The sequence below is a fragment of the Manacus vitellinus genome, unplaced genomic scaffold (assembly GCF_001715985.3).
Source record: "Manacus vitellinus isolate BGI_N305 unplaced genomic scaffold, ASM171598v3 scaffold_9_pilon, whole genome shotgun sequence".
Taxonomy (NCBI): domain Eukaryota; kingdom Metazoa; phylum Chordata; class Aves; order Passeriformes; family Pipridae; genus Manacus; species Manacus vitellinus.
This window is the reverse complement of record NW_021940917.1, coordinates 3106811-3119237: the sequence shown is the minus strand read 5'-3', so window position 1 is coordinate 3119237 and position 12427 is coordinate 3106811. Positions and strand designations below refer to the sequence as shown.

General features: G+C 46.2%; 1 protein-coding gene across 1 annotated transcript; it reads left to right on the top strand.

Annotated features, from left to right (window-relative positions):
* Window positions 1-251: 251 nt before the first annotated feature.
* Window positions 252-12348, top strand: LOC108641925 (E3 ubiquitin-protein ligase Topors-like). The gene is made up of 5 exons (XM_018085843.1): window positions 252-504; window positions 610-1528; window positions 5839-5908; window positions 6368-6572; window positions 12153-12348. The coding sequence occupies exons 2-5, from the start codon at window positions 644-646 to the stop codon at window positions 12346-12348; spliced, it is 1356 nt and encodes a 451-aa protein (XP_017941332.1). The 5' UTR covers window positions 252-504; window positions 610-643.
* Window positions 12349-12427: the final 79 nt, after the last annotated feature.

Sequence of the window (12427 nt, the reverse complement as noted above, 5' to 3'; positions counted from 1 at the left end):
CTGCTGTAATGACCCAGATGCGACGGCCTCTTGCAGTGCTGGGGAAAGTCCAGGGGCTGAGGACCTCTCTGGGTGATACTGGGACCCCTGTGGAGAGCAACCTCTGACATGCTGTGTTGGTCTGAGTACCACAGGGGTGGACATCTTATTGTGATGTCACAAAGTAGTGGAGGCTGATGTCACTGGCAGTGGACTGTGACATCACCAGATTAGATTGTCACCATGTGTCCCTTACTGCTTAAATTAGGGTGCTGGCAGAGCCTGGCCTGCTCTGGCTTACGCCTGGACTCCTGTTGAACATGTCCGTGAGTGTTGAGCCAGGCTTTTCTCACAGCTGGGTGCTGCCATTGGCAGCTCTCAGTGCCCAGCCTGGAGCCACTAGTAGTGTTGAGTTTCTTGGCTCAGGCCTGAGTTGCCAAGCCTGAGTTGCTTGGCTCAGGCAATCAAGCATCTTGATAAGTGAGCTGTGCATGGAAACGTACCCTTGGGGTGGCTCTAGGACAGGTGCTAAGGCCTTGAGAACTGGAAGGGTGTCCTTCTCGAGGGGCCTGAGCGTTTCTTCCTACGCTCCCCAGGACAGATTGTGACCACAGCATCTCCATTTTGCAGTGTGTGACACCTTTTGGTAATACCAGAACCAGTCATGGGGAGCATCTTCTCATTCTTGTCTGACCCCAAACTTCAGGAAGGCACAGACAAGGCCACAGAAACAGAGTGGAACTGCCCCATCTGCCGTGATACTCGAGATGACCTTGCTTATGTAATGCCCTGTCTCCACCAGTTCTGCCTGGGCTGCATTATGCGTTGGGCAGAGATGCAAATAGTGTGCCCACTCTGCAGAGACCTGATAGAGTCTGTAAGGTTTTCTGTGCAGACAGATAGCTATATAGACTGTGTCTTCACAGCCCCCGAAGATGCCAGCAGCTGGGCAGGAATAACTCTTGGACAGCTAGTTAGAAACAACCCCTATCACTTTGCAGCATCCCCTTCACGTTCTCCACGGGGGATATTGCCAGCAGCTGAGCCAGGGGGTGCAGGAACAGAGCCCGTGGGTGGACTCATGCCTAGGGTGTGGGCAGAACTTTTCCGAAGAGACGAACATCTCCTTGATCCTGTGGTGCCCTGGCTGCGGCAGGAGCTGGAGGCAATATATGGAACCAGGTGGTGGATGGCGAGGATTGCAGAGAGCATCATCCTGCATGCTGTGTCCATCTGTGGTCCAGCTGCGAATGTCTTGGTCCAGGTGCTGCAGGACTTCCTCGAGGAACATACAGAACCTCTGATCCATGGCACCATCAGCATCATTGTTGACCAGTGCAGTGAGGAGGCTCACAGGCTGCTGCACTCCCCTGCTGTCCCAGAGGACGACAGCAGCTCTGTGGCCACCGCCAGCAGCACCCAGCGCGGTACTCCCGCCCCCCATTCCACCCCTGCCAGAAGCTCTACGAGCTCCAGCACAACGCAACCTGCCCTCGGCAGCCCCCACGCGTCTGCTCCCGTCCCTGCAGACCAGGAAGAACTGCAGGAGGCGGGGATGGCAGAGGAGGAGGAGCTGGGGGAGGAGGCGATGACAGAGGAGGAGGAGTTGGGGGAGGGAGAGGAGCTCTGGGAGCAGGAGGAGCTCGGGGAAGAGGCGGGGGAACCTGGCAGGGTGGAGGAAAATAACCTTGAGGGCATCCCCGGCATCCATCAGGGGGGTATTCCCGCCCTCCCCCCAGCCCCTGGCAACAGCCCTGTAGGCTCCAACGTAGAGGACCGACTCAGCACATCGGAAGCTGTGCTCCACAGCCCACACCCCCCTGTTCCCGTTCCTGCAGAGCAGGAGGAGTTGGAGCAGGCAGCAGCGGCAGGTCCCTCTGCCCAAGGCGGCAGCCACAGCCCCTCCGCTCCCAGCCGGGGCCGGGACGGGGACCCTTTCCGCAGGAGGCCTCGGCGTGCCCCAAGGAGGAGAGCTGCCAGGTTCTCGGACTCTCCCCAGCCCTCCAATAGACCACCCCATCCGCAGCACTAGCCGGGCTTCATTCAAGAGAAAGGAAATATATTGCTATTTCCCTTACAAAGTCTCTGGGTGCTGCTTTCTCTACCTTCTCCTGGTATCTTTCCCTGACCCTTCACCCCACCATGAGCCAAGGCCACCTGGAGCCCCGGGACGCTATTGCCAGTGCTCCTCCCACAGGAATTCCTGCTGCAACCGCAACAATGGAGGATGTTATAAGTAAACTGAAACTTAGGCAAAAATATAGCAGCAAAATTTATTAAAGATTTATATAAATTGCAAATAAGCAAAACAGCGTGCTGGGCTGCCGGGGAGACCCCTGCTCCACACACGGCCAGCAAAGCAGAGGGCAAAACCAGTATTCTTTATACTATTGTCAATTCCCTTCCCATAGTCACTTGTTATCCTTCTTTTGGATCCGAGTTCGCAAGTCTGGTTCTGGTTGGTTCTTTTGCAAACTCGCTTTTAGTTGCCAGGTACTTCCCTTTCCATAGTCTTAGGTAATTTTTAGAACTTGAGGCCTACTGTGTGAGTCTCTTCCAGATGTCCATCTTGGATACTTTTTATCGTCTTCATTCTTGACCCTTTGATCCTTGTCCTTCCCTTCGTTACTTTAAGCGTACACTTTTAGACAATATACAAAAGACTTTTTCAGTAAGACATAACAACTTGTTTTGTCAGCTTAGAAACTGCAGCTGCAGGACTATCAGCTTATAGTACTGACAGATTAATTGCCCATTCTGTAACTTACAGTCCACTGGCCTTAACAGAACCTTGATTACAAATATATATATATATAAATATAACATGCAATACTATTAAAAGAGTAAATTACTACAACTATTACAACTATTACTACTACTAATTTGATGAGTAAATTATGTTACAACTACTAATCTATTACAGAGGAGTTTCTGGAAAAGCCTGAAAGGGGAGGATTGCATTTGCAAAGGAGAACATGCCAAATCGAGGCTGCTGGTGCCTGTGCCCATATGGAATTACTGTGTTGCTCCCTGCATTGCCATTCTCTGCTGCCAAAGGGACAGGAGGGACCTAGCAGCCCCCTGGTCAGAAGGGTTTCTGGGAAAACAGGCTGAGGAGGGACTGGTCCTGCCAGCCAGTCATGATATGCCATGGGACTGAAAGAGTAGTGTCCTTTCCAGGGTACATGGCACTGGGGCTTCAGAGCACAAGTTCTCTGCATCCAAACACCACTTTGTAGGGATAACTAGAGCTCTGTGGCTGATCACAGCACTCTCTCAGAGCAGATTTGCTCTGACAAAAGTAAATCGTGGGCGTGATGCTCCATGAAAAGCTACAGTCTCATGAAGGGATGTGCTTCATTGAAGACACTCCTCAGTTGAGCCCTTGACTGATCCTTAGGAACTGTCCAGTGGCCTTCTTGTAGACAGGTTATACATTTAGGAGAGAGAGAAACTTTTGAAAGTGAAAAAGCAGGGGGTTTGCAAGGTAAACTACATGAAGAAGACAGCCACGATCAGAAAGGGTAAAGGAGCACTAGCAGAAGCGTATGCAACTAAGGCCGTCATGTATAGCATGTCAACTTACTACTGCCTCCAAAAAAACCCAACAGTACCTCTAATCTTTTGTATCCATGCAGTGAAGAACTAGAATACACAGTCTCAGATATTGGAATACTAGCAGCCCTTCAGAGCAGACTAGATTTCACAGAAACCACAGGGGGTTAAGTGAAATTCATCTATCAAAGCAGGAAAAGGAAAATAAATATTCATTTCCACATATCTTAATTAAGCCCTGCACTGTTGTCTTCAGATGCTTTCATTATTCTTCATAGCAATCAAGACCGCACTAGCCCAAAATTCTATCTTTTCCATCATGATGAATGAGTCATACATGTATCCCTTAATGAGTGTCTTCAGCATTATGGTTGTTTCTCATATGCTTTTGAATCTGTTTGCTCAATGTCTACTCAGAGTGGTATGTAGCCAACTGGGGAGAGCAGCGAGTTGTTCTCTAGGTGTAGAAGAGCCATATGGATTATATGATGCTGGCTGAAACACAGCTTCCAGCATGACAAGGCCATGGCCTCTGCTCACCGTGAACACAAGAGGGTGCTCATTACTTTGTGGAAAAATTTGCTTTTGGAAGTACTGTGTTCCTGTTTTGGAATGGGAGATCTAGAGCGAAGTCTTCTGTCCTAATGAACTATGAGCTGAAAACTGAAGAAGCATGATGAACCTAAACATATTGCCTGAAACCTCTGATGGTACTAATCAAATAAGCTTCCTTAACAGTTGAAGTTGAAGGTACAGATAGATATTATGCTTTACTGTTTGCATTTCTTTACCTTCTTTCTTTACCTTTAAGGAGAGTAGCATTAAAAAATTATGCACTATGATTGTGCTGTTGTAGCATCACTGTGGCAGGAACTAGATATTTGGATGAAGTTGCTGCAGATTTCTCCTGGGTGATACTTCTGCAAAGCCATTGCAGCTCAAAAATAATGCTGGGGACCCTTCATGCCCCTAGAACTGTAAATGAGATTTTCTACTCCCTTTTGAACCCGGTTAGTTATCTCATTATGACATTATGCTCCCCCAGGCACAGCTGATGAATCTGCTGATGAGTTCTTGCCTCCTGTTTTAAAAATACACCAGAAGCATGAAAAAATGGAGTGTGCCTGGTGTATCTGTATTTGTTGGGGATTGTTGTGGTTTAACCCAAGCCAGTAACCAAGAACCATCCAACCACTTGCTCACTCTCCCCCAGCAGGATGAAGGAGAGAATTGAAAGGGTAAAAGCTCGAAAACCTGTGAGTTGAAATAAAGAAAGTTTAACAGGGAAAGCAAAAGCACACAAACAAAGCAAATTAAGGAATTCATTCACCACTACCCATCGGCAGGCAGATATTCAACCAACTCCAGGAAAGCAGGGTAACTAACTTGGGAAGACAAATGCCATCACTCCAAACTTTCTCCCCTTCCTTCTTCTCCCTACTTCATACACCAACCATGATGTCATATGGTGTAGAACATACATTTGGTCAGCAGGGGTGAACTTTCCCAGCTGTGTCCCTGTAATGTACTCTCTGCAGAAACTGACTAAGAAGAAATTTGTTTGCCAATGGACAAGCAGCAAAAAGAATGGCAGCAACCTTTGATGCCTGCAAAAATGCTTTGATTGAACATGCCCAACTGCACACTCCTAAGCAAGGATATTGTTTTGAAACAGAAGTAATAATTCTAGATGATGTAGTCTCATGGCGTTGTGACACACAGCTGGGCCAAAAAATCAGAAAGAACCTGTAGGATTTTGATCTAAAGCATTACAAGGCTCTGCTACACATTATACCTGGATTGAAAACAAATTCTAGGTATACTTTGATCAGAAGAGACAGAGGGGTGTCACTGTATGTAATAGCAGGGTTAGAATGTTTGGAGCCCACAGCTGGCAGTGTCACAGTTGGGAGCCTCTGAGTAAGAATCAAGGGGCAAACAAATAATGCAGCTATATTGTGGGAGTCTGCCATAGACCTCTCAGCCAGGATGATGATAGACAGAATTATTCTTTGAGGAACTAAGGGACACTTCCAAATCAACTGCCCTCGTCCTCATGGCGGACTTCAACTTTCCAGAAATTAATGGAGAGCATCACACAGCTGGTACAACCTGGGCCAGAAGATTCCTAAAAGACCTGGATGACAGCTTTATGGAATAGGTCCTAGAGGACCCAGCTTGGAAAGATGCCCTCCTTGATCTGCTGCTTATCAACAAAGGGGATCTTGTGAGTGAAGTGGAGACTGGTGGCCGTCTTGGCCACAGTGACCATGAAGTGACTGAGTTTAAATTTTCTGTTGACAGGAGGAAAAGTGCCACCAAAACCTCAAGTCTGGACATGAGGAGAGCAGAATTCAGGCTGCTAAGGGAATTAGTAAGTAAGGTCCCCTGGAAAAATGTTTTTGCAGCTCCATCAGTGCTAGTCACTTTTCAAATGACTCCTAAGGGCACAGGAGCAGGCAATTCCCAAATGTTGGAAGTCAAGCAGGTGAGGCAGAAGACCAGCTTGGCTGAGCAGAGATCTTCTCTTGGAAATAAGGCTAAAAAGGAAGGCGTATGCCCACTGCAAACAAGGTCAAGAGACATGAGAAGAACACAGAGATGCTGCTTGCTGCTGTAGGGAGAAAATTCATGCAGTCAAAGCTCAGCTGGAGTTGCAGCTGGCCAGAAATGTGGGGAACAATAAAAGGAGTTTTTTTCAAATATAGTAATGGCAATAGACAGCATAGAAATATTGTTGTCCCATTACAAGATGAGGATGGTCACCTCCCAACCAGGGACAGAGACAAGGCAGAGGTGTTTAACACTTTCTTTGCCTCTGTCCTCAACACAGATGACAGACCAAGAGGGTCTCAGTGCCCTGAGCTGAGGGACCATGACTGCGAGAATGATCAACTCCCAGTCAACCCTGAAATTGTGCAGGATCTCCCGATCCAGCTGCATCCCTGCGAATCCATGGGACCTGATGGGATTCATCTCAGAATCCTCAAAGATCTGGCTGATGTCTTTGTGAAACCATTCTCGATGATTTTTGAGTGGTCTTGGGAATTCCAGAGAGGTCCCAGCTGACTGGAAGCTGTCCTGATTTTCAAGAAGGACAAGAAGGAGGACCCTGAAAGGGTCACTTCAGGCCTGTCAGTCTCACTTCAGTGCCTAGTATAAAGTTATAGAGAAGAATTTTCTGGAAAGTATTGAAAAACACCTGAAAGACAATGCAGTCATTGGTCACAGCCAGCACAGCTTCAGGAGAGGAAAGTCCTGCTTATCAAACCTTATTTCCTTTTATGACAAGGTAAGCCACACAGTTGATCAGGAGAAGCCAGTTAATCTAACTGTTTTGGATTTCAGTAAAACTTTTGATACTGTCTCTCACAGGATCCTCCAGGACAAAATGTCCAGTCCACAGCTGGATAAACACATCATATGGTGGGTGAGCAATTGGCTCATGGGTCAAGCACAGAGGGTAATAATGACTGGGGTAACATCAGACTGGTGACCTGTCACTAGTGGGGTTCCACAGGGCTCCATCCTTGGCCCAGTGCTCTTCGGCATCTTCATAAATGACTTGGATGCAGGACTGAAAGGGATACTAAGCAAGATTGCAGATGACATAAAACTGGGAGGAGCTGTTCACTCCCTTGAAGGCAGGGAGGCCCTGCAGAGAGACCTTGACAAATCAGAAAACTGACCAATCACCAACCACAGAAAGTTCAACACGGGAAAGTGTCAGATTTTGCACCTGGGATGGGATAATCCTGGATGTTTGTACAGACTGGGAATGAGATACTGGAAAGCAGAAAGGGACCTGGGGGTCCTGGTTGACGACAAGTTGAATAAGAGTCAGCAGTGACCTGGCAGCCAGGAGGGCCAACTGTGTCCAGGGGGGCATCAGGCAAAGCATCGTCAACCGGCTGAGGGAGGTGATTGTCCTGCTGTGCTCTGCAGTGGTGTGGCCTCACCTCGAATATTGTGCACAGTTTTGGGCACTGCAATATAAAAAAGATACTAAACTATTAGAGAGCATCCAAAGGAGGGCCATGGGGATGAAGGGCCTTGAGGGAAAGCCATATGAGGGAGGAGCAGCTGAGGTCACTTGGTGTGTTCAATCTAGAGAAGAGGAGACTGAGGGGAGACATCATTGCAACTTCCTCGTGAGGGGAAGAGAAGGGCGGGCACTGATCTCTTCTCTGTGGTGACCAGTGACAGGACCTGAGGGAATGGCCTGAAGTTGTGTCAGGGGAGGTTTAGGTTGGATATTAGAAAGAAGTTCTTCACCCAGAGGATGACTGGGCAGTGGAAGAGGGTCCCCAGAGAAGTGGTCACAGCACCAAGTGTTTGGACAATATCTTGGGCATATGGTGTGACTCTTGGGGAGGGTCTTGTGAAGGGCTAAGAGTTGGACTCGATGCCCCTTGTGGGTCCCTTCCAATTCTGCATTTTCTGTGGTTCTGTGATTGCAAGAAACTGAAAGAATCACAGGGCAAGGTAGTGTGACAGTACACACACCCACCCCCATTAATGGGTATGCAACTGATAATTCTGTCAGTGCTCACATGGGAGTGGCCCAGGCAGCCACATATTAGAAACAAACATTATTTAATGCAACAATTTTTACCGGAAAACTGCATGTAACCAGTTCACATGCCACTCTTCTGGGAACTATGCCTTTTAATAACACCCGTGTCAGTAGAACCTTCTCTCCCCAGAGAGCTCCCTGCATCTCCTGTGGAGGAAGTGCTCCTTTGTGACAGGTTAACAGAAGAGCACAGGAATGGTGCCTGGTTTGCAGATGGGAGTGCTACATGCACAGCCACTGGACACAGATGATGGAGAGCAGTTGTATATGTTCAGTTCCAGGAATCATACTAAGGCAAATGGGTGTACAGGCACCTAGTCAGTGAACTGAATTTGTTGCAGCATCCCTGCCGTCTTGGAAGGGCAGGCACATTACTCATACCGTGGCAATTGAGTTGTATATAAAAGCCTAACAATAAAGTGGGGTCAGTGGCCTTTGACTGTGGCAGGTTAGTTAAATTGGTCCTTAGTTACATGGTGATACGTACTCACTGCCATGGATACAGTGTCAGGATTGGTCTTTTCTAAACCCACCAAATGCCAACCAACACAGCATGATTGAAGCATTAGAACAACTCCTTCATCAATAGAGACCTCCTCATCAAATACAGAGAGACCAAGGAACACACTTTAGTGCATGTAATGTCCAAAACTGGGCTCAAAGCCTGGGAATAAAGTGGCTATTCCACATTGCCCACCATCCCAGGCAGGATTGAAAGAAAGATTAGGACGTTGAAGGGATAATTGAAAAAGTTAACTAGTACTAAAACTTTACAGCATTGGAGTACACCTCACTAAAGCAGTTTTTTGTTAAACAATTGGAATATTCACAACTAAACACTCTGTAATCGTATCACATCATCTGCAGTACAAAACATTGTGAGGATTGAGGTTCTTCAGATCATGTCTCTGCCAAAATATTAACTACAGAATCACAGAATAGGCTGAGTTGGAATGGACCCACAAGGAGCATCGAGTCCAACCCTTAGCCCTGCACAAGACCATCCTGAAAAGTCTACAGGGGAAATGGAATTCCTGGAATTCCACCAATGGATTGTGTGGTGGGACCACAGCTTGCTAGTCTAGATATGAAAATGCATGTAATAATGCCTGACAGTGCAGTATGGTTCTCTACTCCAACTTCTCCCCTTATGTTACATCCTCTGTTAATATCAAATTCTCAAGTTCTTGTATGTTCAACAAATACCTGGGCCTTATCTAGTGGTGCCATGAACCCACCATCAGATTTTTCAGTCTGAAAAAGTGCAAACCAAACCTCTTCAATCTGTGTGTGCAATCACCCCCCACCTCAGGTTATGAGACCTGGAGTCATTTTAGCTTAAGGAGCTGGAGCAACAGCATATGTGTTACTGGAAGGCGATGACACTCCTATTTTCCTTCCTTGTCACAGGTTGGCTTGTCATGCTTTGTAGAGGTTTACAACATAGAGCACGTGGAGTATGCCTTCACTAAGGTTTAAATTGGACATCAAAGGCAATTTTTGTCCTGAATGTGGAAGTAAGTGCACTACACTTGAGAACCTTACCAATCAGTTGCTGATGAGCTACCTCCTGTCTCAACACCACGTACACTGCTCCGAGTTTGTCAGCACGTGCTGCTCCAACATGGCTGCTGAATCAGCTGCAATGAGAGGAATATTTGACATTGACAGGACTTCATACACTGACTGAGGCAACCTATCTGTGGTGCCTTGTTTGCTGGATGGTTTAATTCCCTGTTGAGAGGACGGGGATATTTGTCTTAGACCATTATATGTTTATTCCTTTCTTCCTATATGCTTCATAAAGTGCCTCTGCAAATTATCCTGTCCTACACTTCCAAACCCAGCACCAGCGGTCTCTTGAGCGAGGGGCTGGTATGTTGGGAGGAAGGGTTTGAAAGCAGGACAATGGCAAGGAGGATGGCAGATACACTAAAATGACCTTGCAGCTGGGAATGCTGAGGTCTGAAAAACAGCAGTGTAGGAAACCCCACCTATTATGCCTACTGCTGTTTATCCTCTGTCTGTTTTGAGAAGTAGAATCTCTATGTAGAGATAACATGGGTGTTTACAGTCTTGGAGGCACTCTCATGGACAGGCTTGAGCTCCCTGTCTTGGGAGAGAGATCCAAAGTCAGAGATCCTAAAGAGCACAAGGGAGAACACATCCTAGGCCTTGGATAAATTGCTGCAAACCACAGACTCGCCGTCCTTCAGGATGGGCTGAGCCTAACAGTGCTGGTGTTCCTGCTTGTGTGTCTCTGCCCAGGTGTTGCTTCGGGATCCTCCAGTTAGCGAGGTAATGAAATAAATTTACTCTCTGCATTTCAGCTGTGGTTTGTAGTTGTTCAGGCTTCCTGCCTGTGTTGGGTCACACAGTCCCCTCCCAGTTCCTTGTGCACTCCCAGCCCACTTGATGCTGGGGCAGTATGAGGAGCAGAAAAGACCTTGGCTCTGTGTAAGTACTGCTCAGCAATAACAAAAATATATCTGTATTATCAACCCTGTGTTCAGCACCAATCCAAAACATCGCCCCGTACTAGCCACTGTGAAAACAATTAACTCTAACCCAGACAAAACCAGCACAAAGGTTTACTTAGAGTGCTGGCCTCGTATGTAGTTAATACCATCCATCAAGTTTGACATGCAGTCAATCTTCTGCAGAAAACTCTTAGCAATCAAAATCCTGTATTGCCATAACACACATCTTGCAGATAAATATAATTACTATCATTACTATGTCATGGTACATTGCTAATATTGCATAAAAAACAACTTTGAAGGTATTCAATAGGATGTTTTACTGTTTAGGGCAAAGACACAGGCTAAGGGATAAATACAATATAACACCTTGATAATTTAGACTGAAAGCAACTTTTTTTTCTGTTTGGGGTTTTTTTTCCAGCTTGTGTTTTTGAAAGTTAAAAACAGCATACTTGAAAAAATTGGAAATAGAAATCAAGTTTTGCAAAATTCCATTTACTAGATAAAGTAGAGAAACCCTGTTTTCATTTGTTACAGCAAACTGCCAGTTGGATAGGGCTGAAATCTGTCCTACTATGGAGCACTTTTTATCTTTGGCTGTGTTTTGTGGATTTGGCAAGCTAAGATTGGGACACCTCCTCTGAAGCCCTGAAATATATGGACATAGCCTTTTCCAGTGACCTGGTATTAGTGAGCTTTCAGCATTTTTTACAGTATCTGCAGTTCTATTTTCATTTAACAGAATAAAAGACAAAATCATAGAAATTCTCATGTAAGGTAGCATGTATATGATAGTGTTCAGTCACATATATAGTTAAAGTTACATGTTTACTAATAAATGGCTGATTTGAAGACTGGGAAGGGTATAAAAGCAAATGTAAGGGCCACTCTCTTATGCAGTCTCGAATGTTAAAATCTATTACTTCAAACCCTGGTCCATAAACCCTGGCATTAATGTTGATTTGTGAGGGCTTGATTGCAAGACAGTGGTCCACAGTGGTAGGTGATTTCTTTCTTCTTAAATCCTGAATCTTTTGGTTTATATATATATGTATATATATATATATGTCTGTCTCAACAGAGATGTATCAAAGATGTAACTCCAAAAATGGCCTCTCCAATGTCAAATGTTTTTCTTTCTTTGTGTAAGGCCTTATTTGTTATTGTAACAGATTTTGAAAATCTTTTCACAAGTGCTGGATCTGCACCTTTTTCAGCAGACAAGTGAGGGCTATCATCTGAGCCAATAACATTTTTTAAAGTGCCTCATTTTCCTGAAGTAGTAAAAGCTATATTTTTTTTTTATAGCTGAGACCATTTTTAGGCATCATGTCCAGACAAGCCCAACAGGTATAAAATTTCTTTGGCTGACCTGGAGAGCAGAACACACGGTTGAAGTAAATTCCTGAACCTCCTTCCTTTGAGAGCATCAATCGAAGAAGGACAGACCATGGTCATGGCAAGATTTTCCTAGGGAAAACACGGGACTGAGGGATTGTGGGGTGGAAAAAAATGAAACTCCGCCAGGTACAGATTTCTCTGCCTTTATCTTGTCCCAGGCACATCGCATCGGCAAGCACCCAGACACACTCGCGCACATGCGAGACACACGTCGTGCTGTCTGGCAAACCTCCTCGTCGGGAAGGGCGCCAGCGACGCGAAATGCAATCCAGTGGCTTCCCCCTCCCTCCTCCCAAGAAGAGTTATTTTAAAACTTCAGGCATAGTTCTCGGTAGTAACAGTGATCAGGGATAAAAGGGGAAGGGAGGAAGTGCGGGAGGGAGCGTGGTAACAAGGGAAGTGTTAAAACCCTCCGAGGCTGTTGCAGAGCGGC